General features: G+C 38.6%; 1 protein-coding gene and 1 long non-coding RNA gene across 36 annotated transcripts in view; one reads left to right on the forward strand and one right to left on the reverse strand.

Annotated features, from left to right (window-relative positions):
• The window catches only part of EPB41 (erythrocyte membrane protein band 4.1), a 94061-nt gene that overhangs the window by 24314 nt on the left and 42787 nt on the right, over nucleotides 1-26960 (reverse strand). For 8 of the 35 annotated variants that reach the window (XM_081015720.1, XM_081015719.1, XM_081015721.1 and 5 more), the window contains 7 exons: nucleotides 25835-25951; nucleotides 25324-25449; nucleotides 23034-23239; nucleotides 19722-19778; nucleotides 19544-19585; nucleotides 18745-18807; nucleotides 12502-12681 (listed from right to left, as the gene is read on the reverse strand). In XM_081015720.1, coding sequence (XP_080871846.1) covers nucleotides 12502-12681; nucleotides 18745-18807; nucleotides 19544-19585; nucleotides 19722-19778; nucleotides 23034-23239; nucleotides 25324-25449; nucleotides 25835-25951 — 791 coding nt within the window. Of the gene's footprint in view, nucleotides 1-139; nucleotides 3419-9151; nucleotides 10475-10861; nucleotides 10913-12501; nucleotides 12682-18744; nucleotides 18808-19543; nucleotides 19586-19721; nucleotides 19779-23033; nucleotides 23240-25323; nucleotides 25450-25834; nucleotides 25952-26960 lie in introns of those variants that run through there. The other 27 variants (XM_081015705.1, XM_081015717.1, XM_081015704.1 and 24 more) reach the window with 20 other exon arrangements.
• Nucleotides 18-9148, forward strand: LOC308482589. The gene is made up of 2 exons (XR_013989345.1): nucleotides 18-146; nucleotides 7445-9148. It is a non-coding gene; the product is annotated as an uncharacterized lncRNA (long non-coding RNA).

Here is a 26960-nt window from a genome sequence, read left to right on the forward strand (position 1 = left end):
TCCCGAACAATCGAAACCCAAAAGTGAGTGTTCCGGTTTTCGAATGATTTTCAAAAGTCAAACGGAAGCTTCCTACAGCCAATCAGAAGCTGCGCTTTGGTTTCCAAACGTTTTGGAAGTCGAACAGATTCCATTTGACTTCCAAGGTACAACTGGATATGGTAATGTAATGTATCACAATTTCCTTCACCCTTCACCTCTTTCCTGTCATCTATTCATCCTCTGGCTGCCTTCCTGCCCTGTTCTTTACGTCTTCCCTTCTTTCCTTCCTCTCTTTCTCTCAACTTGTTTCTTTCCTTCCACCACCTTTTTCTCCTTCACTGGGATGCAGGTGGCGCTGTGGTCTAAACCACTGAGCCTCTTGGGCTTGCTGATCATAAAGTTGGCGGTTCAAATCCACATGACAGGCTGAGCTCCTGTTACTCTGCCCCAGCTCCTGCCAACCTAGTACTTCAGAAGCACGCCAGTACAAGTAGATAAATAGGTACCACTGCGGTGGGAAGGTAAATGGTGTTTCCATGCGCTTGGTTTGAATAAGATTTTTTCTGCAGCATATTTAAGTGTGTGTTACAAACAGGAGAAAGGGCACCAAGCCACATTCAGGCATTCGCTCAGCTCCCATCAAGGCCTTCAATTTGTTAACTGTAGGATTGGCCTTTTCTTGGTTGTGTGTTTTAGCAAGTGCTACCTGAATTTTTTGGCGTGTTTTATTTGTTTGGCCAGGGAGGGGGGAAGATGTAAGTACTTTGTGGCTTAAAAGTGTGCCCCTGGGCCCAAGGAACTCCATATATTGCCTCCCTACAACCCATAAATGATATGAAGAAATGGTGATTGGGCATAGTTGCCAACATTATCATATTTCCTCATTGCTTGTATTTCAAATTTCATATCCATCTGCACCTTAAGATTTTCCCCTTTTTATGTCCTGCTCCCTTTTAAATAAAATCTAGATGACTAAGGCTATCTTTTCCCTAGGCTTCCCTCACTTAAACACCACTGAATGATAAATAATTATAGTAGCTCAAAAGCGGTTATTCACAATCAGGGAGAAGCGGGTATAGCAGTGGAGACTCTCCCCCCCCCCCCCATGGCAAAATTTCTACATCTGGAACTGGATTTACTTATCTATATTTATAAACAGCTTTATACCCCTCAAGACATCTTACAATAGTATGCCATTTAAAAATAAGTAACATATATAGCACCTAATATTAGTATCTTACAATGGTGGGTTATAACCTAGAGTTATATGTCAGTCATATGAGCAGAAAAACCATCCACCATGAACTTGTTTAATACAAGTATTTTGGGAGCTGGCCATTTTATGTTAAAAATCTTATCAATCGAATACTCAACATGATCCTACACAGGGCTGTAAATTTTGATGCACAGCCCCTTGCTTACACTGCAATTGTTAAAGCAGGATCCTATGTAAGGAAGGAACAGATCCATTCATTTGGCTCCAAAAACCCCTTCCATCTTCCTTGCTACAAAGTTTAGCAAATATGTGCCTTGCTCAAAGGATGGCCTTTTCTCATAGCACTCGGGGTGCTGTGCTAAGTGTACAGATGGGTCTAACCCTAATTTTACCCTTCCAGCTCCACAGCAGCTTTTTCACAGGGTTCGTTCCACAGGGCCAAACCAACCACTGAGAGCTCTATGCCTGAATCCAGCGCCTGATATTTTTAAGAGCCAGAAATCAGACTTAGTGAATTTGAACAAACTTTGCTCAATGGGAGAGACAACTGTCTGCATTAGGAATAACTTGCTAAATGTCTGGGAAATTAGGAAATAGTCTGCAAAAAAATTGAAAATTTTGATTGAGAATAATGATCAAAATATAAATACTCAAAAGGCATCTATAAAGCAAACATGTTTTCAACACACAATAGCTGCAAATGGTCAGCCACATGCAAATCTGAGGCGGTGGGAGAAGCATTGATAAGATCAGTTGGTAGGAACAACTTTTTCTTGCCACCGGATTGCACCACCAGCCAAAATTAGCTTCTTTGAGAAGGTGAATACTTTTACACACACACACACACACACACACACACACACACACACTTTTACACTTGGGATTCCCAAGATCTTAAGCCTAATAAGCCCCTTGCATTAGCACGCTGCTGCTCAAGGGTGGATTCATTTGTATACATAAGATAGCACTATTTATTTTATTTATTTATTAAATTTATATACCACCCTATACCTGTAGATCTCAGGGTGGTTCACAACATAAAATTACAATATAAAAAAGAAAAATAGCCTGGCAGAGAGTTAAGAGATTAGTCAGAGAGAAAGAAGTTTCCTTCTTATGCCCAGAGCCTCAATCCAGAACTCCCAAGGTTCTAAGTGATCACACAAATATCAGCTACACATGAGCAGCTAGCCATATCTGTGACAGCAACACATTTATTCTGGTGCATGAACCAAAATATCTGATCTTACCAAGCTTCTCCCTACTATACCCACTTTAAAAAAAGATATTAAAAAAACTAAATCAAAGCCCAAATGGACTGATTTTTTAGGTGCCAAGACACAACTTTCATCAAGTAGATGGATAGCCTCCAAAGGAATCAGACCATTTGTTTCTGACACGTTGGCATAAGATACTGCAGCAGTTTTGCTAAAGCCACATATACATATATAATTTACACAGGGGCAAAAAAAGACACAAGATGCAGTGTTCCCTGAATTTCTTTGTAAGCCAAAGCCAGTGGGGAGTTGAATAATGCCAACTGATTGCTATATTACATGTGGTGATCCAGAAGTTCACTGTGCCTAACAGAGCTCTGATGCACTTCACTGACTGATATTCCCATGTGCGTGTCACCACAGTATGTGATACAACTGTTGACATTGCAGCAAATGGGGAAGGCTATTATTGGTGGGCTTTCGGATCAGGTAGTGAGTATACATAAAGGTAGCACCAGAATAAAATAAAAATCAAGTAGGGGATAAACTAATACTGCTTAGTGCAAAAGCAGCAAGGATTGGTCCTGCTTTGTTATTTACTTACATCTGTAATTTCTGCCTTGCCCAACTACATGCATTTAAATTATGCCAAAATCTTAGATCTCCCCAGTAACAATTTCTAAAATGGTGCAGCTGCTCAAGTATGCATTACTGTCATAAAAGCCTCACAGGCATAAGATGATGCATCCTGAATATATATAAAAAATTACTATAAAAAATTATGTAGAAATTCTAACCAGCTGATCCAATAAGAATTTCATGCTGTGTAGCAATAGTATTAGGTTATCCCCTATATTGAAAGTCTGTGCAGAAGACGACACATCAAAAAGTGCTTAAAAGTGTGCATTTAGCAATTAAGTAGGGGTTAACTTTATAATGTACCACACTCACCAGTTAGAATTCCATAGACCAACATCCAATCTCAACAGGGCTGTCAAAAGTACTTGAGCAAGAAGTATTATGAAGCAGAAAATAGAAATCCCTAATTTAGCATAACTGTTTAATTGTCCATTCTTACAGAAGAAGAAGAGTAACACTTTCAAGCAAAACTACCATTAATTTTTAACTGCAATTTGTATATTTGGATATATTAGGCAGATATTAAAATTGTTAACAAACTGACTACCACCAGAGATGGATTTGTTTCTGAAAAGTGACCAGTCAATAAAACAAAGGAATAGCTAATTCCAATTTGAAGTAAAAATAAGCAAAATCATAACTGCATTTTAAATAAGAGTTTGCTGCCATGGATTAAAGTTACAGTGATGCCTCGCAAGACGAAAAGAATTCGTTCCGCGAGTCTTTTCGTCTTGAGATGTTTTTCGTCTTGCGAAGCACGGTCCGTCGCAACTGCGCCTCTTCAAGCGGCTTTAAAAAAAAAGCGCAAGACGTTTTCGTCTTGCGAAGCAAGCCCATAGGGAAATTCGTCTAGCGAAGCAACGCAAAACCGAAAAACCCTTTCGTCTAGCGAGTTTTTCGTCTTGCGAGGCATTCGTCTTGCGGGGCACCACTGTACTCTTTTCAAAGACGACGACAACAACACCAAAGCTATCACAATTTTACTTTTCAAGGTGCTGAACCATTTAGAAGAAAAGTTATTAGCAAAAGTTATTTAAATAACCAATCCTCTCCAAAATAGAACAAAATTTTGTAATACACACACACACACACACACACACAGGATGAAAGACTATATGTTCTATGGATCTACACTTTATGACATCACAAAATGCTCATTTCATGCATTGCTTTCTTCCTTTGCAGAGGAATAGGTATTTACAATAATAACTTCGTAATTTGCATTTGTAAATATATTACAAGAACTCAAGAGTAAAGTTCAAAGAAGTAATTATGTTCCAGTGTTGCTTCAGAAGGTTATTTAAGGTCTCAGTTAAAAAGTGCTCCATTTAAATGGGAGTTCTCTGCTGTCTCCAGAAATCCAATAGGCACCACATGAGTAATGTCACTTCCCACACTGCTCACATTAAGAATCACTTTCAGTTTTCCGCAATATATGAAGCAAGAAAATGACTTGGAAATGGGGTGCAGACTCATAGGAAAAAGAATAAATAAATATCCTCTAGCAGGTTATTTGCTTCTAAAATTTCATATCGTTTCATAATTCGTGTCAAAGCCTTCTACAATGGTAGTTTCTTAAAGCCAAAAAGGAGGCTAATGAAATCAGCATGGCAATCTCTTGCCTGACAAAATCATGCAAAAGCTAAACAGCAATGAATTTACATAACACTAAACTGAGAATGAGAAATATATAAATACGCTCATCACAACACAGACAACGCTGTGACATATTAAAATCATGACAAAATAATAATTCACCTGGATGTTATGGGAATCTCATGGTATCACTGAAAACAGCATCCCCAGTGTATTCTCTTCTCCCCAATCGTAACATAAAATGTGCAATGCAAATATCAATGAGGTTTTCATGTTCCCACAAGTGGCAGCCCAATGAAGAGGAGCAAGGAAAGTGAGCCCAATAATATCATAATCACACATTTTATTATACAATATGCTACTGGTGGGGGGAGAAGAGGGGCAGCTACTGCCGAGTCTCTAGTATCACCTAGCATAGTGTCACCCTAAGAAAAGGCATTGCCTTTTACTAGTCAAATTGCTGTGTTATATTTAGTGCAGTATTGCCTACTTAGATTAGAGTCAACAGCTCTCCAAAGTCTCAGGCAGAAAAAGGTCCCACAAAATTATGAGAAGAATGGCTTCCATAAACTGATAAACCTCCGGATGGCACTTATGTAAAATTACAAATGTAGGCAAAATCTGAAATACATTTTGCCAAATTTGAGCACACTTGAAGTGAGAACACCCTTTTTACATGGGAAAAGTCTTGTTTGTATGTATTCACCGTAAGCAGGTATGTCTGCTACTCACTGGTCAATTATGTAAATACAGATCAAACTATGTAAATTAGCTTTTCCCTCTCTCTGACTTTCTGCAGAATTTATTTTTGCCTTCCTTAGGTGTTTGATTTTTTAATGCAGTGTAGTATAAAGTTATAGTATGCTGTTTAATGCAATATAGTACGAACATTCAAAGGGAGTCAAACTGGTTTAGTGGTCTAACTTACACAGTGGAAACCACTGAAATGATATATCTTTTAATAATCCCTTAGCACTCTCCAAGATTTAGTGAGTGAAAGATTTAGCTGTAGTTTTGCAAGGGAAAGAACATATACGCATAAACCAGTTTCAAAGGTTCTACTCCAGTGTCACATAAAAAAAGTGAACAAAGGGTTGGTTATACAGATGAAGGAGCTGGGTCATGCAGGCCTACTTAGTGATTCTATAAGGCAAAGTACGTAGACTGCAATCTGAGATCTAGTTAAGGAAGACAAAATCTGAATCCAGGTCCCTCAAGACCAGGATCATCAATCAAATTTAGCCTATGAGGCTGATCCTGATAAAGATCTGGCTCACAGAGCCAAAAGGGTTTTCCATTCCTGACTTACGGAGAAGAGCAACCAAATCCAGAACAGCTTTCCCAAAACAGTTGAAACTATCCTACATAATTATCTCCATCATGTCTGGATTAAGCTTTAGTTTATTTACGTTCATCTAATCCATTATAGAGCACAAACATGGTTTCAGCACTTCCACTGCATACTAATGGCCTCTCGCTTCAAATCCCCAGATGTTCTCACTCCAGTGTTTCAGGTCTAGGTAGCGCAGTTGCTTAGAGCATGGCGCTGGTAACACAAAGGTTGCAGATTCGATGGCCATATGGGACAGCTGCATATTCCTGCATTGCAGGGGGTTGGATTAAATGATCCTCATTGCTGTGATCAGAATAAACAGATAGTCTATCTAAAAAGATACCATGGTCAATGAAAGCTATGAAACCTGCCAAGAATTAGCAGTTGCAATCCCTCATTCTTCTCCATTTTTTAGGGTGACCAAGACAGTTTCCTTTCCATGTCAAATTCAGTAAAGATACCAGATTGCAACAGATGTGGAGAATGTGTAATCCAAGAATGACTTTAGTTGCATGGCCACCACCTATTTGAGCACCTTACATAAGAGAAGAACAGTCACTGGCTGATAGTCTTTAAGACCTCTCCTCCCTGGAAAATGTTGTAAGCAAGAAGGGTCCAAGAGTCATGCAAATACAAACCAGCGGTAGAATGCACTCCTCTGATAGCCCTATCCACATGCTCAGGCCTCAACAACTGAAATTCATCTGATAAAACCGTTCCAGAGCTTCTAACATTTCTGCATGAGCAGCAGAACTAAAGGCATCCACACAGGTTATAATAGTAGGGAGAATGTGTTTATGAATGATTGTGTCAAACACGAATGCACACCCCACAAAGTGTCATCTTTGCATCCCAAGGCCACTCAGGAATCCATCCAGATTCGTCAGCTACTGGCTGATATCAATTGATAATTCCTCTATCAGAAAAAAACCAAGTTACATTGATGGGGGAGAAATCAGGAAACCAAAATCTCCCACCAGTTTATTTCATGGTCTCTTTTCAACATTTACTCCTGCTTCCAAGTCTTACTGCTCACAAATTCTGCAGCTAAGGTCTCGTGGCACCCAGGTTTCATGGCAAGAGTATCAATCCCAGTTTCATTCCTGCATCTACCCTTCTTACCCCTCCTCAATATTTTGCATTCTTCTGTACAGTATTTGATAGAGATTACAAAGGCAGATATTCTGAAGCTGTTTTACAGTACTGGCTCCTATGGGAGAGAGCCTTCCATTTATGTTCTCTACCTTACAAGCTGCATTTTTCAAGATAAATAGGAGGGGAGGAAAACACTCTACAATAAACTATAAGGAGCAAGAGATTTTTCAACTATAAAAATAATGCAGTATGTGTTATTGTCAGGGCTCAGCAGGAGATGATTGCAGTGAATGAAAGTGTTGAAGTATTTGCATTGGTAAATTGCATGGCTGAAAAGTGACCAAAGTGCTCTCTATCTTTCTACAGAGCATTCCAAGATGACCTACATTAACTAGCAGAATGGCTCAAGCAAAATTCCTGAACATTATTATTATGGGTAAGCCATCTGTCAGTGGCTAAACATCTTTCCCCCCAGCAATGTTTCAGGAAACAGATGTTTATCCACATCGCTAAGAGTACACAATACATTACAGGAGAATTTGTAATTCAATATTGTCACAAACATACACACAAACACACACAACGTTTTCTTTCCTTACATTTGTCTGTGCATATGCACATACACAAACATGATATTCCAAAGTCATATTCTATTTATCTAAAATAATATTCACAATGTGTAATCAGTGGAATGCAAATTGAATCTGATCTGTTAATAAGTAGCTTGCCCAATTTATGAAACCAACTGTCCTATAAGCCTTCCTTCTAGTAGCTCAGCCTAGCTGACTATCATAACTCAGCTCTCAAATGATTTATGAAATTCTCAGCATAAAAGACCCCTTCACCTGTCAGCGCAAGTGATTAGCCAAAACCTTTTATGTTTTTATGCTTTAAAAATGAGATAAAGAAGGTAGATATCAAATAGCTAGCCAGACATTTACATCTGGGTGCTGTTAAGAGTCAAGCAACATGCAAAGGTTTAAACAAACAGAGTTTTACCATCGGAACATATGCCTATTACACTGTTAGATCAACTTAACTGAAATCAACACTATGAACATCAACATGCACAAAACATGGCACACACTTAAAAACATGTTACTTCCATACAGATAACTGTTACAGTGAAAGTGAAACGCAGTTCAGTAAGTATGATACAGAAAAGAGATAAAGCAACAGAAAGACATAGGAAGAACTGGACTTGGAAAACAGCAAAGATTACAGTTTTTAAGCATCACTTCTAATAAATGATTGGTTTTCTACCACCTTAAACGCACCGCAAACAGAAACCAGAAGTTACAATCTTTTCATCTACAGAAGAGTCATACAGGCAAGATAAATAACCATAGGTGCATATTAGTGTATTGTTTTATACACAAGGCAGATTGAGAAAGAATATGCCACCCTCACTTCCAATTTCAGGCAGAGAATGATGCAAGTTCCCTTCATTTTCTACCCAAGCAGCATCTGGCATCCTAACTCACTCCATGCAGTCATACTGATAATCAAAACACAATTCCAAAACAAATGTCTTTAAGATTGAAGTGTCAGCAGTCTTTAGTAGTGAGGTGTGAAATTCGTTTCAATTTATATTAAATGAATTAATCCAATTCTCTGCAGTTTACTACACAGACACACACCTCCGCATTCTTCCTGAAGAGCTTTGTTTAATTACAGGTGGCAGTTATAGGCTTATCTTGCTCTCTTAGAATAGGACTTTTAATAAAATCATCTTAACAATGAACATAAAACAGTTCTTGAAATTAATTGCTGCTTGGTTTTTTTAAAAAAATCTCAAATGTTTTGCAGGATATGGAGGAGATCTTTTAGGGAAATCATCATATCTTTTCCTTTCAACAACCTGCTGAACTCAAAGACCAAAACCAAAAACACATAACTGACTACATTCATGATTAAAAGCCCGACAGTTTGAGCTTAAAAGGACTGCCAAAACCTTCGTATTTGTCATATTGTAGCTTGCAGGATTATCCACTGTGTCTCTTCCAAGTATGCCAAACTGTATTCTGAGCAGTGTTGGTGCAAATGTGTGTGTGCATGTGCACTTTTTTTTTTTAAAAAAGAAGAGTTTCAAAAGACTCCCTGGAAGATTGAACTAGAGACAGAAGGGTTAATATGGAAAGAGGCATGGCAGCTTCAGCCAAGAGTTGAAGAGCTTTATAGTCTTGATGATATTTCACAGAAGCCCTCCATTTCCAAAATCACAGAAAAACCAGCCACCACACAGTCAGTGCAAGGACCACCAAAAAAGACATCATAAAGGGAATGCGTGGAGAAGGAAAAGCTCTAGAGTATAGGCGGCATGTTTTGAGCGATTTCTGCTCCTCAGGAATTTGAATAGAAATCTTTGCCTGGATTTCTTCATTTGTTTGTTCGGGCAAAGTTCCCTCAGTAGCTGTCTCTTGCTTTTTATTATTATCTTCATCCTGCACTAACAGAGGACGTTCCAGTGTCTGCTTTCATGGTAGAAGATCAAGAAAGACAGAGAGATGAACAAAATGACAGGTGGAAAGTGCTCAAAAATGATACTCGGGGATGTGCAAGGACAGAAGTCAGAGAAATTGACATGAAGTTAACTAAAGTGTGCTCTGCTGCTGCATTCAATACATTCCTCCACTAATCCTGTACATTGGGACCAGACTATAGGGACAAATACGAAGTGCTTTCTAAGTGGGTAAATTATTCCTAAGTTGATAATAGTTTTCAGTGGAGAAACCCATTTAATGTTAACTCCACCCATGTACTAAAATACATCCTTCAGCATTAAACTGTAGAAATATTTGCAAAACAATAATCTTGTTGAATTACAAAGAGAAACACTGTTGTACAAAACATTGGTCATAACTTCCTATGCTACACTGATCTTCAGAATGGCATTAATTATTTGATACTTAAATTGTAGTGCAAATATAATTGAATTCTGTCAAAGATATTGCCATGGAAGATAGTATCAAAAGTTCCACTTCAAAATTATATTGTGGTTAAAGTGCAAAGTGTTCAGTCACTTGAAAAACCAATAAGCTGGAATATTATTTTTTTAATGTTACAATTACAAAGAATGGAGTTACTCCACATTGATTTCATCTGTGTCACCAGTGTGTAAAGAATGTAACACAATACAAAGCTATATTGCAGTTGTATATGAAAACTAAGTGTAAGCTAGAAAACAGGGGATTTCTTTGTTTTGGTCTGTTCAAAACATATTCTATACGTTTATTTTTGCTATGTATGGCAAATGAAAGCAGCTATCTAGGAAAGGAAAAAATTAGCTCTCAGCTCTCTCAGCTGAGTCAATCTTCTTTGATCAGCCTGATATTTGGGGACATTGTCTTTGCACACCCCTAAGTGATGGGTATCAGGGAGAAAGTAGCTGGGGGGCTGGGCAGCAAAAAAAATGATAATGATACAGAATGCAAGAGAGTTTAAAGAAAAACAGGAAAAGAGAGGAAGACAACATAAAAAGAACAGGGTACAGTTAAACTTTCATAATTGCTCTCTCTCTCTAAATATATGGCAACATATTCATGCAACTTTTTCAATCAGCCATGCGCTGAAAAAAAGCAACTGAAAGCTGCAAAAGCTTGCAGCAGTGCAAATCCTTTTTAAAAGTGTTAGAACAGGAGGCTGTGAGAGATGAAACTATTTAAAAAGGCAGCCAAAAGAAAATGCCACTCAGCAGCTGCTGTTGAGGGTTTTGGTTTTGCTCAGTGCCATTACAACAGCAAAAGTCTGCTTCAGAAGCACATATCAAAACAGCAGCTTTACCTCTGGCCCACCAACCTGTCTCTCATAGGACTGAAATGTGGCTTGCTTGACCTGGACATGCACAAAGTATGGAAAGTTCAGTTGTTTTGTGATGTAGAATAATAATAATAGTAATAATAATAATAATATCACAGCCCCACTGTACAGATTACCAAGATTACTGCAACAATAAAAAGGTAGCCTTCCTTCCACATAAGACATCTACAGACAAGATGTAGTTGTCTGCAGGTGACTCTTATTACAATAGTTAATTACAATTCTTGAAAAGTCCACCGCTCTAATGTTTGATCCCTATATGGGCCATCTGCATATTCTAGAATTGCAGGAGGTTTTACTCGATGGCCCTTGGAGTTACTTCCAACTCTAAAATTCTATGATCATTTGCACAGTTCATGGAAGACAAACTTGGGAAATGAATAAGCATTCTCAAACATTGCCCTCAAGTCACAATAAACACTGTTGTAGGAGGGAATATATCAACAATTTGATTTGCACATATCCAGCTCTTACAAAAGCAATACTTACAACGTCTACTTCAACAACATCTTGCATAAACTTTGCTTTAATCAGAACTCCCAGCCAAACATTTGAAGTTTTGTGTGCTGTTTCACTATCATCAACAAGGATCAATCCATTCATATTTTTATCTTTCAATGTAAACGTAATTGTAATCAGCTGAAAAATACCCTCTCATCTCCTCATTAAACAAATACCAAACTGTAATTTCTGGACATTCTAAGTTTACTCAATATTTAAAATGCCAGGTGCCTTGAATATTAAATTAGAAGAAGTATTTGTTCAAACTGAACTAAACATTTAATCTAAGCCAGTGCTATTTAACATTGCATTCAGGTTACTGGGTTGGATCCAAAGAACCAGGAGCTGAAGGAACATAGTTGCTGTTCCACAATGCTTGTATGGGGGTCCACAATGAGCAGGTTCTACAGCGGTTCTCATTCTGCTTCTGTTTGTGCAAGAAACTGCATACATTCTTGTACAAGAAGAACAACGTTGCTGAATTTAGAAAGACTTTTTCTCATGTAACATAATAGCGAGAAGCACAAAGCAAGTCCTTTTGCAAGTGAAAGTCACTTTCTGCACATGGAAGAACATCTTTGGATCCAAGCCACTGAAACTACAGTTTTACTGCAAAGGTTGGTAGTAATGTAAAAAACAAATTCAACTACTTCTTTTTTCCTAAGTAACACAGAACCACTAGCTGATTATTATTCAGAGAGCCCAACAGTTACCCTTTTATGAAAGTAAATGACTGAGACATACATATATACATGGGTCTTACTCACTAAATGTGTTATAACTAAAAAGACCTTATGTTGTCTCAGTATGACTTTTCAACCCCTTGACTTCAGCAGTAGTCTTACAAGATTTTAAAAAGAATTACTTGAGGCAAAGTGGTTTGAAAGCTATGACAAAAATCTGTCAGCTAAGATGTGAAAACAATTCTCACTCAATATACAGAACAGGAATCAATAACAAAAATATAAATATTATTGCATTACCTTTGGTTTATTCCACCCACCTCCCCACCCTGCATTGTACTTCCCTGGAGAACAAAAAGCTGGTTTTGTTAAGAGCAAAGCCAAGCAAATCACCAGTTCCATGCTATGTAAAGTACTCACTCCTTCTACTCCTGTGGGGATCTGTCCATTGATGTTAAGGGTCCTGAAGGGAGAATGAGTTGAGAGGCGCTTGTCCCATTCACTTGGCCGTGGCTCAGGGACAGATTCCATAAAGTTCTTCTTCAGTTCGCTAATGCTAGCATGATGCTTCTTTATCCCCTCTTGAGGTTTATCTAGATCCTATCATTTAAGAAAAAGAAGCCAAAAAACAAACCAGCGAAAAATTTATTAAACATGCATTTACCACCTTCACACTATCAAATTCACTGCACTAGGCGGCTCAGTCTCCATTAGCTCTACTCACAATCTGAACTAAACACACATTGGGAATATCACTTTTTCTTCTTTCCCCAAAAATAAAAGGATATAATTTTATAATGAGTTATAGGTGTCCCCCAGTGAATCATTTAAGTAGTTTTCAGTTTGAAATCTTCTTACCTAGATTAACAAATAAACTCAGAACTATCAATTGAACACTGTCTCTCCACACCCCTGCAATGTTGAATTACTTTTAAATAAAAGTAACTATAAATCCCCAATGCACGATAAATAATGTTAGCATCTTTAAGGCTGCAATCCTGTTACCAACTTACCTGGGAGTAAGTCCCATTGAAATCAATGGGATTTACTTCTGAGTAGACATATATAGGATTGCGCTGTAAGAAGCTGGCTCTAGTATCTGTTTCTATGATATACTGTACTACTGAGCTTCACAAAAGCAGATTATGCATATCCTTTTTTTGCAAAGCATTAGCATACATTGATTTAAGCAAAGCAAGAAAAAATAATTCGGGAAGGATGCCAGAGGTTATACAAAAATCAATTAAGTCACTGGCAAACCTAAATTCAGAAAATCATGTTACTTCCCCCTTGCACTTTCCACAGTAGTGTGATTGATTTGATTGATTTGATTTATCATACTTAGAAGGGGAGGGAAAGACGGGGAGGTATATGTGGCAATTTTCCATGTGCAGGAAGCATTTTGCTCTGAAAGATGAACTGAGCCCTTGTAACCTGGTGTAGGACATATGACTGGCCTAGGTCCTCCTTGCAAGTTAAGGGTTGAAAGAATTCAATAACTTGAGATTGTTCTGGCTTGCACTCTGAACACTTTCTATTATGGCTTCTAGATTTGCCCTCTGTTTTAATCACATATGAGAGCTTTCCAGATAGCATCACAGCTATCCAAGCCACTTACTAATATAGAAGAGAATTCAGACTGCCCCAAGAAAAGTCTGAATCATTAGGGCTGTATCCAACTAAGTTCTACTCGGAGTAAACTAATTCAAATTACAGTGGTACCTTGGTTTAAGAACAGCTTAGTTTATGAACAACTTGGATTAAGAAACCCAGAAGTAGGTGTTTTGGTTTGTGAACTTTGCCTTGGAATAAGAACATGTTTCGCTTCCTGTAGAGTGTGTTCCATTTGTAAATTGAGTCCCCCGCTGCTTTGGAAAAGCACGCCTTGGTTTAAGAACGGACTTCCAGAATGGATTAAATTCGTAAACCAAGGTACCACTGTAATGGATCCAAGTTAGACTTGGAACAGGAGTGAAGTAAACACTCCCAGGTAGGTATTTTGTGTTGTTGTCCTTTAGACTGTATTTTTGCTTTGGGAACTGTTGAGACTCCTCAAGCTCCTCTTGTTTCAGGAAAAATTTCCAAGGCTGGGTCATAAGAACCCTGAAGTGATCCAACCAGAAGGAAGGCTATACCATGTAAAATGGCTCATAAAAATAGACATATTTCTACTTAATAGCAATATCCATTAAATTCATTTTGTGCCAATGATCTAGTATCCAATACTTAAAGGTTCCCAGATTTTTCAAAGACCTGGAATAGCTCAGTTGGTAAAGCATGAGACTCTTAATCTCAGGGTCATGGGTTTGAGCCCCATGTTGGGGAAAATATTCCTTCATTGCAGAGGAGTTGGACTCAATGACCCTTGTGGTCCCTTCCAACTCTACAAAACTATGATTCTATGAATTCTTAAACATAAAATACTGGGAAAATTTAATGGACACAAACCAGGGTGGGCCCTTGAACAATCTGGGACATAATTAGGCTAAACCACTGAGTGAGAAGATGTCAACAAGATTCGGGCTGCAATCTTACACATGCTTTCCTGGGAGTAAGTCCAATTGAATACAGCATGATGTTTCAGTTAACATAAACAGGGCCTCATCATTAAGAAGGCTTACACAATCCTAATGGAATCTAACAGTGACAGTAAATCTGTGACTCTCCAGCAGGAATATAACCCCCTTCTTCCCAGATCATTGACAAAGCAGGCAAAATCTGAAGGGGAACAGATTCCCCATCCCTGCTCTTACATGTTAAGAGCTCCAGTCATAAAGCTGTTTTTTACTCCAGAAATATTTATAGAAAGGCGGGCATTTTAGTCTGTTGTTTTTGCTGCAAAGGGTAATTGAATTTTAATATATTAAATATTCATCTTTAAAGTGTCACAAAACTTGGTTGTTTTTATTCCAAAATATTTTAAATGGCCAGATTTTATATTTTCTGAGGCAGTTTTGTATAATCCAAGATCTACCTCCTCCCCAAAAGCCTATACAATTAATTAGTTAAGTCATGCCCTATGATTTCAATGGTTCTACTCTGAGAAGGACCATGGCTGCCAGGGCTTCATTGCAAGGTCATGCCACCTGAAAGAGCAAAAAGGGAGTTTTTCATTATCAAGTGTGCCACTGCTTCAAAGGATCATATGGTGATTTAAATCTAAGACAAACTGCACAAATTGAAAACTGGAGAACGGCAGATCATAAGGTGTTTAACTGGGCCTTGTGTGCTTCTTTTAAATGTTGTTGTGATCATCCCTGTGGTCTGATAAGACAAGACAAACACTCAGGTGCGTCAGTGGATCACTCTTCTTTCCTAAACACAATCAGATGGAACTGAACTTGCTTGTCCGATACACAAAGTCAAAAAGAAAAAAATAACCACAATCAAGGTTATAATTAGAGGGTTTTTTGTTTTTTATTTGATGACCAGTGAACACCTGCAACAAAACAGTTAAGAGTCAGACCAGGCATGTGAATGGGAGTTGGTAGTAGGCACTGGATCATACAGAGCCTTATATGGCTACGGGGAAGGTAACAGTACTGGAAAGAGACATGTGCATCAAGTTATAAAACCTCAACTGGAAGGAGGTAATAGATTAAACTATCAGATCAAGGACAGACTAAAATGTCATGGATGAAATTTTCACCACCTCTTGCCAGAAGAACTCTTCTTGACTGGATTACAGACCATTTTACTGATGTCCAAAAGTTCTGCACTGTGGCAATCAAACCCTAAAGCTGTAAATCACTAAATTAAACTTCAAAAAGTAGTTAGTGCATTTTAAAAGAAGAGACACTGTTTATGAAACTCCTATTAGCTGCTATTTCTGTAAACGTGGATAAAAACACATAGCACATAAGAATGGAGTCAGTATAAGAAGCCACACATCTCCAAATATCAGTAATATATGATTGGAATCTTCAACACTTCCAAGATCTGTGGGATACAAATTTAATCAGTATTAATCTGAAGGCAAGGTAGCCATGATCTACATTGTGTAGTCAAAGCAACATAAAATTTAGTGGTTCTAGAATAACAAGAAATACAAAAAAAGTTAAATCAGTTGAAATATAGCAAATGGCCTATGCGAGGAAAATAGCCCCACTCTGCTGTGTGGAAGCAGGTGTCTACACTTTTTAAAACATGCATTCAGAGAAAAAGCTTATGTGATGACATTCTACTTCCAGATTTTAAAATTATTTGCAGAGTTAAGATATAAACTACTATAATATCAGTGCTTTTAAATGCTACTGAATGATTTGTTAATTTTGGGGAGATGGAATATATCTCCCAAGAATCCTATTAGTACTAATTTGGTGGTAGAGTACATGTTCTTCAGCAAAAGGTTCCAGGTTCAGTTTCTGTCATCTCCAGGTACGGCTGGGAAAAACTTATCTCTGAAACCTAGAGAGGCATTACCCGTTAGCATAAGACAACTAAGCTAGGTAGACCAATTGTTTGACTTGGTACAAGGTACTTTCCAATGATCATCCAGCAATTATGCATTTGGAATGCTCCTTAGGCTTGATCTCCTGCCACTGCCACTAGTTTTTAAAGCAGTACTGTCCTTTTACATTAAAAAAATGAAAGAGCATACAAATGCCCCAGCAGAAACTAAAGTACACAAAATAAATGCAGTACACCTAGCCTCGGTGTAGCTCAGTGAACTGAAAAGAATGAAAATGGTGAAGCAGAACTGCTTGGTGGATTGTGACCATGGTTCCCTAGTAATTCTACTAGATATATTGCAAATCACAAAGACGGCAGAGCTTAGTTTGCTGGGGAAACAGTCCTTGGTACTAAAATAAACATAAATTGCAGGTAGCTTTGAAGTCAGCTGTCCAGGACAGAAATCCTCAAACTAGAGGAAGATCATAGAATCATAGAATCATAGAGTTGGAAGAGACCACAAGGGCCATCGAGTCCAACCCCCTGCCAAGCAGGAAACACCATCAGAGCACTCCTGACATATGGTTGTCAAGCCTCTGCTTAAAGACCTCCAAAGAAGGAGACTCCACCACACTCCTTGGCAGCAAATTCCACTGTCGAACAGCTCTTACTGTCAGGAAGTTCTTCCTAATGTTTAGGTGGAATCTTCTTTCTTGTAGTTTGGATCCATTGCTCCGTGTCCGCTTCTCTGGAGCAGCAGAAAACAACCTTTCTCCCTCCTCTATGTGACATCCTTTTATATATTTGAACATGGCTATCATATCACCCCTTAACCTCCTCTTCTCCAGGCTAAACATGCCCAGCTCCCTTAGCCGTTCCTCATAAGGCATCGTTTCCAGGCCTTTGACCATTTTGGTTGCCCTCCTCTGGACACGTTCCAGTTTGTCAGTGTCCTTCTTGAACTGTGGTGCCCAGAACTGGACACAGCACTCCAGGTGAGGTCTGACCAGAGCAGAATACAGTGGCATTTTCTGCAACTTGCATACAATGGCCATTTGCAACTTTGGGTGGGATGAAAGACAAGCATACTCTCCAATCACTAGGTATTACTACTCAATTTGGGTTCTACAGACAAACCCTTATGACTTTCCCTTATGCAAGATATGAAATTAAATATCCAGTTCTGCTAATACTTTTCTTGTACTCTTCCTTACAAGGTACCCTGAGTTCCAGTTAGTGCTAGATCCAAATCTGAGTAACTGCTTACTTTTGTTCTTTCAAAAGGAAAAGCATCAATTGATGGTCTCTTTGGTACAACCTTAGACCACTTTTTGCATATAGCATGCATGGTCTGCCCTAATTTAAGGCTGCAATCCTATACGTAGTTTCTTGGGAGTAAGGCTACTGTACTCAATCAGATTCACACTGGAAATCTAGGTAACACCTCTTCCTACTTACAGAGTGGGCTTTTCCACCAGGAAGATTCCTCCACCACTACGCTTCTTTTATTTTGTTTAGTGCCTAAAGAGTTATGAGGATCTAAAATATTTATTTACTGCTTTATGATGGCTTCATTAATCCCAATGAAAATATTACCCTATTGGTATTTCCTAATTTGTAGCGATTCTTCTACTATAACCAACAACTGTCCCTCTATACACCAGGAGGGGGAGTATTGCCCTTCTGATGTTACTGAACCCTCAACTCCCATCAACCCCAGGCATCATGACCAATAGTCAGGGATGATGGGAGTTGTAGTCCAACAATATCTGGTGGACACAAGTTAGCCACCCATGCATCATATCTTAAGGGAAAGAGCACTGAAGAAAGATCAGGGCACAAATTTAGTGTTCTGTCAGAACCCTATTAAATATCTATTCTCAAGTTGGTAATGGGCTTACAGGAAATAGAATGGCATCACAAAATGCAACTCTGAAAACCTGGCTACTTCCTTGGTTCCTCGTAGCCCTTGACTTTTGTAGATACCCATGTAATCAAGTCGTCAAGCTTTTAGAAAACACTCAAGTGAAAAACTATCCCAATCACATATTTTTCAGGTAAATTCAACAGAAGAAAAATCTAAACAGGTAGGAAAAATGGCTGTATAGTGTCATGTTTATTGCATGCAAAAGCCTATTTCAACGTCTTCATGCAACAGCATGCAAAACAAAAACAGAACAAATGTAGCAGCAGAGGAGGAAAAAGAGTTCAACAAAGAATGCAGAGGGTCCAGGCAAACGCAACCGAAAGAAGCTTCAAATTCATACAAACCTCCAACATTAAATTGCTATGTCTTATATAAATGTTTTCACCATCTAGTCTCTTTGATCTTTTCTGTGAAAGTGAAAGAAAGGGGGGGAACAAACAAAAAAAAAAGCACAAAAAAAATTAAAAGGTTGTTGTTGCAGGAATTTGCAAATCGGAAAACGAAAAAGGTTAAATTAACGTTCGGAGAGCTGTGATATGCCAATGGGGCGTAGGGTATGGAGCCACAAGATCATGTGAAGAATCTGAGGGAAATGAAAAGTTTTGCTCGTGAATCATGGGGAAATGTAATGAGTTCCCTTTAAAAAAACAGTCCCTAGGGCTTCACTGGCCTATTTGTGTTGTGAGCACTCTCTCAGTAAAGAAATGATCACGCACTTTCTGTGGAAGGCAATACATTTTGAGGAATACAGCTGCATGGGACATCAGAATGTCCTGCTGGGTTAAAATCGGTATTTATTAATATTAATAAATGATATACTTAAATATATGTATGCAATCTGAAATATTTTAATCTGTTCCTTCTTATATTACTTCTGCAGTCAAGCATTTTTCACTTCCTTAAATGCTGACTTTTCACAGTTCTCATGGATGGATGAGTAGATTTTTATAAGGAGCCAAGAATTAAGTTGTTATCTGCAACATATAAAATCTAGTCCAAATCATCTGGACAGAGTAGAGTGTCTTCTAAATTAACAACTACTGATTTTTTAAAAGGCACATGAAGCAACCAGGACACTGTTTTTTTAAATATGCATGAATGAGATGGTAATTTTGCTTTGATGAAAGTGAAGAAACAGCTAACCTTCCTCATTCTTATTGGTTCTTCCTCTTTTCCTGCACGCTGCTGTTTTGTGATAGATTATATAAAAAATGGGGAGGGGGAGGAAAAAATTGTTCATTTATTTATTTTGGAACTTTCATCTTTCAGCCTTAAAAATAAAAAATAAAATAAAGAAGACAAGCAACCTAACCAGACAAACCTGATTTTGGTCACCATTTGTGGTGGGTACTGACACTTCGATATGCACTTTCCCCACCTACATTAAAAAAATAAAGTGGCAAAAACATTTTTTTGCTTTGTTAGTAGGGTGTTGAAAACAGGTTTGTTTCAAAAACAGCTAGTCGTTTTTGAAACATTTGTAAGCATGCATTAAGTAACATGCAGATTTTAAAGAGTTACAGAAATAAGTGACACCATACCTTTACAGTGACAATTTGTTAGTTCACCTTAACTTACTTTGAATTTAACATTTTATAATGTTTTTATAGATATTTTTCAGAAATAAAATATAGAGCGAGAGATAAAATACAGTAAGAAAACAATTTTGGAACAAGTTCTAGATTCAATTTTCCTATCCACTCTCTGATCAAATTTAAGGGTTAATACATTTTAATAATGCTAATAATAATAATAATAATAATAATAATAAATTATGTATACCCCACCCATCTGGCTGGGTTTCCCCAGTCACTCTGCACAGCTCCCAACAGAATATATATAAAAAGCAACAAAACATCAAACATTAAAAACGTCCCTAAACAGGGCTGCCTTCAGATGTCTTCTAAAAGTCAGACATCTGATGGGAGGGCGTTCCACGGGGCGGGCGCCACTACCGAGAATCAATACCAAATATCCCAAAATTTACTTTAAACATGCCTAAATGCTTGCACACATCCAGTGTGTTTTTTTTACTTATTCTCCCTTTGTAGACTGGAAAGAATATCACAACATACTGCCTAAACTCTGCCCCCACCCTGAACAGTTTCCCACATGGCCTGGTTCAAGTTCCTTGAGCATGTGGAACTATTTATTTTATTTGTATGCAGCTTCGTAAGAGCTGCGAATAAATACCACAAAGCAATCAAACTCAAAACATCATGCACGTGATCATATAATAAACATCAATATAATCACAAATAACTAAGTAGTTGTTTAGTTCTTTTGATTCCCAGTTTAAGAGTAATATACGTAAGGCAGTAACTCTTCTCACATATTTAAGGAAATATCTAACTTTAAAAGTTATATACTAATAAGACATTTCGAGGGAGCTTTTGGAGAGGCTCCCATGCAAGCCCCACTGGATATTTTTAGTATTAAAGTTTTTTGTGTGCACAATCTGAAAGTGGACTCATGTGCTGCACCATAAACCAACTGTGAAACTCTCCCAAATTTTAAGTCTGGTTTGCAGTGAAGCATGATATATGTACACAGATATGCTCTTTCGGGTGGAGGAAAGAAGACTAAAAGCCTACTATGTGAAAATCTAGCTACATGATCCTTTGGGATACAATGATTGAAATAAATGTACATTGTGTGGTGGTGCTATCAACTCCATTCGTTCCTATCTGTCAACTTACTGACTTTATCTGAATTACTCCTATTTCTGGATATACACACAAATACAGAACTGGTTCATGCTGTCAATTCTGGCTCCACTGAAAATGCCTTCTCAGCTGGTATTGCAGTAGCTGAAAATGTGTATCGATGGATATTCTGGTTCTTATGTGACCATCTCCATACAAATCACTTGGAAAGCGCTGTAATGGAGATGAAAATGACCCTGAGAACTGGCTCTCAGATTTCCTGTTGGGTCATAAAAATGCCTTGATGGAATTGACTCATCAGTGGGAAGCTAAATGCTCCACAGAACTCACAAGTAGAGTATGATCAATGGAAAGACCCATTCCCTGATATCATTGTATCTGGTGACAATGAATTATCTGCTAATTATGCAGTGCAAATCGTAGGGCGTCCTATTGTAATGTCCTGAACTTGTTGGCAATCATAATCATTCAATGACCCACAAGTTCCAAAGCTGAGAAAATAATTTCACACCTTTTCCAAAAACCTATCTTGCCTATTCCCCTCCCCTGATTATTCTTTAAGCTTAAAATACACAACCTCTTCCAAAAGGCTTAAGAATTAATGCTACAAAGCCCTGCTCATTTCATTTGTCTTTTCCACTTTCTCCCAACTATAGGAACACAAGAACTATACCATATGGCCGTCTGAAGTCACACCAACAAACGAAGTGTATGCTCTACTGTACATTACACAAATATATGTAAGAAATGAGCAGAAAAATGCTAAAGTAGTCCTCTCCTAAGAAGCTTCTATCATGGATGGTTTATTTTCTTATATCATGTAAAGAATGACAATCAACCTGTGTCTAATTGTCAGCATAAAAAGAACTTGTTAATCCAGGGAAAGCAAATAAACTGACATTCTGTAGCTGCTGAAAGATTCTGAGTTCAAACCTCAGCAGCAGTAAATGCACAAGTTCAGCTCAAGAATAGGCCTGGTCACTGACCAGAATTGGTGGAATTGCAAAGGCAATCAAGCCATGTCATTACAAGTCATATGATCAAGCCATACATTTTGGTTTTGCTTACTAGCAGGCCATAATTTGTAATAGCAAATAAGTCCCTATACACTCGTATAAAGTGTTGCATATCTTTGCAACAAGAGTGTTAAAATCAAAACTTTTCATGGAGAAAATAGATTGTACCTCTCATCACAACAGTGTTGTCACCAAGCCCAAAGGACATCTGAGTACAGCCACAATATGGGACTTAAGAACAAAATTTTCTCCTTACCTCCTACAGATTTCAATGGGAGTAAAATATGTTTCACTGTTTTCAAATGCAGCACTGAGATCAAAACAAGTATGACAGAACAAGCAACTCACAAAGTCACTTGGGACACCAATAAAGCCAAACTGATTGCAAATGCCACAGTGAATACCAGAGTAGACCCCTCTGACAGAGCACAGGCATTTTGGAAGGAACCCAAAGACTCCGTGTTCTCAGAAGAGCCAGAGGGTGAGCAACTCTCTCCAGCTGCAGGTATGCAGAGTTGGAAAGTATAGTCATCCCCCTACCTAGGCAGAATAGTCAGGCAGGAAAAGAGAAAGGACTACTGGAAAGTATTGGTTACAAGGTTCATATGGCATATTAGTCACAGTGGGAATTGTTTGGCCACTGAGGACAACTGTGACAAATGTTCAGCTTGAGCTTTCTCCTGTGTCAGGAGGCAGTGACAGGAGGGCTGGGCAAGTAGTGTAATCTGCCATTCCAACTCTAACCTACGTCCAGAATACAGAACAAAGAGGAAATAAGGGCACACTTTCCCTGGTGAGCCAAGGAGACACCTTTATTGGTTGCTTTTGGCAACAAGGTGTATTGCATGGGCCCTGACTGAGATGAACTCCTACATAAAGGACCCTTCAACTTTTTATTTTTCTCACACACAAGCAAACAATATATAATTTAACAGCGGTAGTCTAACATACCTGGGATCCTTCAGCAGGCTCTGTTTTGGTTTTCTCTGGCAGAGTTTGTTCGTGTTGTACCTCTTTTCTCTCCTTCTCAGCTTTAGTGACCACTGGCTCCTTGCTTTCAGATACAACTGTAGGAGTTGGTTCGGTTACATGGCTCTGAGCAATAGCTGGTGCAGATGTAGGCCGTGGGCTTCGGTCTGGTGTAACCACTGCTACTGCTGAGTAGAAATATATTTTGTTTTAGTGAGAGTGAGTGAGAGTGAGGCAAACCCCCAAAATCCGACCCCAAAGAATGAAAAAAACAGGAGGAAAGGAGTCACAGCAATGCAAAAGAAAGAAGTGCAAAGCAGCTGGCACTGGTTTAATGTGGAAGGCTAAGTTTGTTTTTAGCACGTGTTGAATAAAAGTTAAGAAACCAAAATTAGATATCACTCAAGAGCCACACACTTAAAATGCTAGTCAAATCCACACGGTAAAAGCACTTGGACATTTCAAATGCTGTTTTATAAAAACAGCTAATTGTGGTGTGAATAATCACCAATATTACAACAAAAGCCAGATTACTGCTGTTTACCTAATACCAATACACTCAAAACCCAAGACCCAAGAAAATATGAACTTGTTGACTATAAACATGTTTGTTTAAAATGGTGGACAGGATTCAACACTGATGGCCCTTGTGATGTACCATATTTTTCGCTCTATAGGATGCACCGGACCATAGGACACACCTTGTTTTAGAGGGGGAGAACAAGGGAAACAAATTCTCCCCCTCTCTGCTCAGCACCCCTTCAGCGAAGCGGCAGGAGAAACGGAGCCCCTTCCATTTCTCCTCCTGCTTGGCTGAAGGGGCGCTGCACAGCTCTCCCTCTCTGCTGAAGCCAGGAGAGTCTTGCTCTCCTGGCTTCAGCGAAAGGAATTTGAAGCCTGTGGGGCGCAGCGGGAACTCGAGATGCGCTCCACAGGCTTCAGGCAGCTATCCCTGAAGCATGGAGAGCGAGAGGGGTCCATGCGCACCGACCCCTCTCACTCTCCAGGCTTCAGCGAAAGCAACGCGAACCTTCCGGAGCGCGGAGGGAGCACTCTGTCTGCGCTTCGGAGGCTTTGCGTTGCTATCACTGAAGCCAAGGAGCCTGCATTCACTCTATAGGACGCACACACATTTCCCCTTAATTTTTGGAGGGGGGAAAGTGTGTCCTATAGAGCGAAAAATACAGTAACTTGCAATACTGCAGTTCTTTCCTGTGCTGTGAGGATAGCATCAAAAAGCCCTAGGTTGTATGGGAGAATCTACACCACCTTTCTACAAAACCTTTCTTGGAAACTGGGTCAATGCTTGCATCAGGAGGTGACACAATGTGGACTCTTCCTACATGATATTGGGCTGCTGACATGTTTGCAGTGCAGATGGGCACTGCACAATAACAATGTCAGAGGACACTAAGAAAAACCTCTAAGGAAGCAAGAGAATGTTCAAGTGCAGCACCACTTCCTGCCTCCAACACAAAACACATAAAATGTATTAGTATTAATTAATAGCACCGAGAAATTCTTATCAGCCCACAATTGTATATGTCCCCCCAGAAGAGCCATTGCCTTCACAAAAGACATTTTCAAAGGTTAAATTCAAATACCAAGTACATGTTTAATCAATTAAATATACTTAATAATCAAAAACTAAGCTACTCAAGTTAAAGTATGATCTTGGACACCAATCTATGTCTTGCACTCTTCAGCATTAACCAGAAGCACTTTAAGTATGGTTAAGAAATTGTGAGCAGGCTGTAGAATCATGCACTTCCTCCTCTGCTTGTTAAGTTCTTTACGGACCCCAAAAGGCTGGAACCTTTTGTGTTTTCCCTCTGCACTGTGGGCCTACTCTGCTACTACTGGAAATTCATGCTTACCTACACTGATCATGCAATTTCTCTAGAGTACGTAAAGTCAAGGGCCCCGCAAAACACAAACACCCCAGAGCATGCATTCTGCAAAGGTTAGAACGGCATTCAATCTACATACAGCCCTTTTCAAAACTGCTATATATGGATGTTCCCTAACTTTCACAATGCTATTTGGTGCTTAAAGAATGACGGTAATTTAAATTCTTCTTTAACAGTTCTCAACAGAGCTGTTGCTTCTTTGAAATCTCATACCATTCTGTGAGGGTGCCATGCCACTAGTAAGTTTTTGTCACAGCAGTGAGCACTAGTGAATTCTTAGGTGGTAGAAGCATGAGAGAGTGTGTTAATTACAAAGGAGAAAATATTAGCCACACAAGTGTGAAAAGCTATCACTGCTATACCTGACTCCTCCTGAACTGTTTCAAGTAATAGCGGTTTTTGTTCTAGATTCTGCACCACAATTGTTTTTTCTTCCTTCTCCTCTTCTTTTATTGGGCTTATGTCAAACTTTTCAAGAACATGTATGGCTAAAAAAAGTTATGTATTTGTTTTAAAACTGTTAAGAATAAAAGGGAAAGACTACTAGGACTACATTTGCTGGCAAATCTTGCCTTGCCTGAATGCTAACCTTACAGAGTATTTATTATTCCTTATCTTAAGCTTTTAAAAATAAGATTCCAGTAATATGTTTCAATAAATCATGCACTACACAAAGACAGATAAAGCATAAAATTGCTATTGATTTATTTAGAAAGGTTGCATACTTTTGTGTATGGTATGGTTAGTTCAGCGACTATCATGTGGGGGCTTATATTATTGATGTTAGCCTTTAGGATCTTAATATTCTCAACAGGGGAGAAAGCAGAAAGGAATGTTAAACCACACTCATATGAGAAGCTGTCACACTTGTACCTGACTGTTTTTCTAATGATTCCACTAATTTTGTTTCTGGAACAGGAACTTTAAATACGTCAAACTTCAGCTCTTCCTCAGTCACTATTTTTTCAAAATTCTCAAGCGTATCTTTCGCTAGAAGAATTGCACAGTTAATAAACCGCCAGTAAGATTTCAATTTTTAAAACCCTCTAGGTTGTATCAAAGTTTTACTCAAAGCAGACCCATTTAAATTAATGGACCTACATAAGTTGTTGTTGTTGTTGTCGGTGTTTACTGTTCATTGGATTTCTTACCTACCCTTCACCCTAAGGTTCCAGGAAATGTTACATTACATACATATAAAAATACATTATTAAAACACAGTTTTTAAAAATAATTTCAAACTAACGGTGTGGGTCCTAAAATCAATCTCTCTCAGGTGTCACAGGCCAGAGTAAAGAGCTGGAGCTTTAATGTATGACAAAAGCTATACTGCGAAAGTGCCAGCTGCACCTCTGTATGGAGAGAATTCCGTAACTTAGAGGCTGCCATGGAAAATGTCCTCACCTGGATCACCAACCTTCAAACTTCTGAGGGTGACAGAACTACCAAGGTGGCTGCTGCCTTTTGACAATCCTAACACCATATATTTGTCATGTCCATTAATTTCAACGGGTTTACTCTGAGTATGACTAACACTGGATACAACCCTCCCTCTAAAATGCGAAAGTCCAATAGTCAGCCAACAGGCAGAGCTTTAAAAAAAAGCTTTACCTATATAAAGAATTTAGTGTATTAGTGGTACAATCATTATGGTTATATTGTTCTTATCTACAACAGAGGCACACATCTGAAGAGAATACAGTTTGTTTAAAGTCACTTAAGAAGTTAGATCCCCATCACAACTCCACCACCTTCACACTAAAATAAGTGCAAAGAGCATGCTTTTGTATGAGCTAAGATGTTGTTCTATAGGAGGCCACATCTTTCAAGTACTTTTGTTCAGCCTTATAGTATGCAATGTTAATACTGTGCACAAGAAATGATTCTCCAGTGCTCAAATAATAAAAACCCCACTAGATTTCTAAAATGAATTCATGCAGAAAGAAATGTACAGGGATAAACCCTACTTCATTTGTATAAAGCTAAAGAGGAGCTCCCA

This window comes from Podarcis pityusensis, assembly GCF_964106645.2.
Source record: "Podarcis pityusensis genome assembly, chromosome: 8".
NCBI classification, from domain to species: domain Eukaryota; kingdom Metazoa; phylum Chordata; class Lepidosauria; order Squamata; family Lacertidae; genus Podarcis; species Podarcis pityusensis.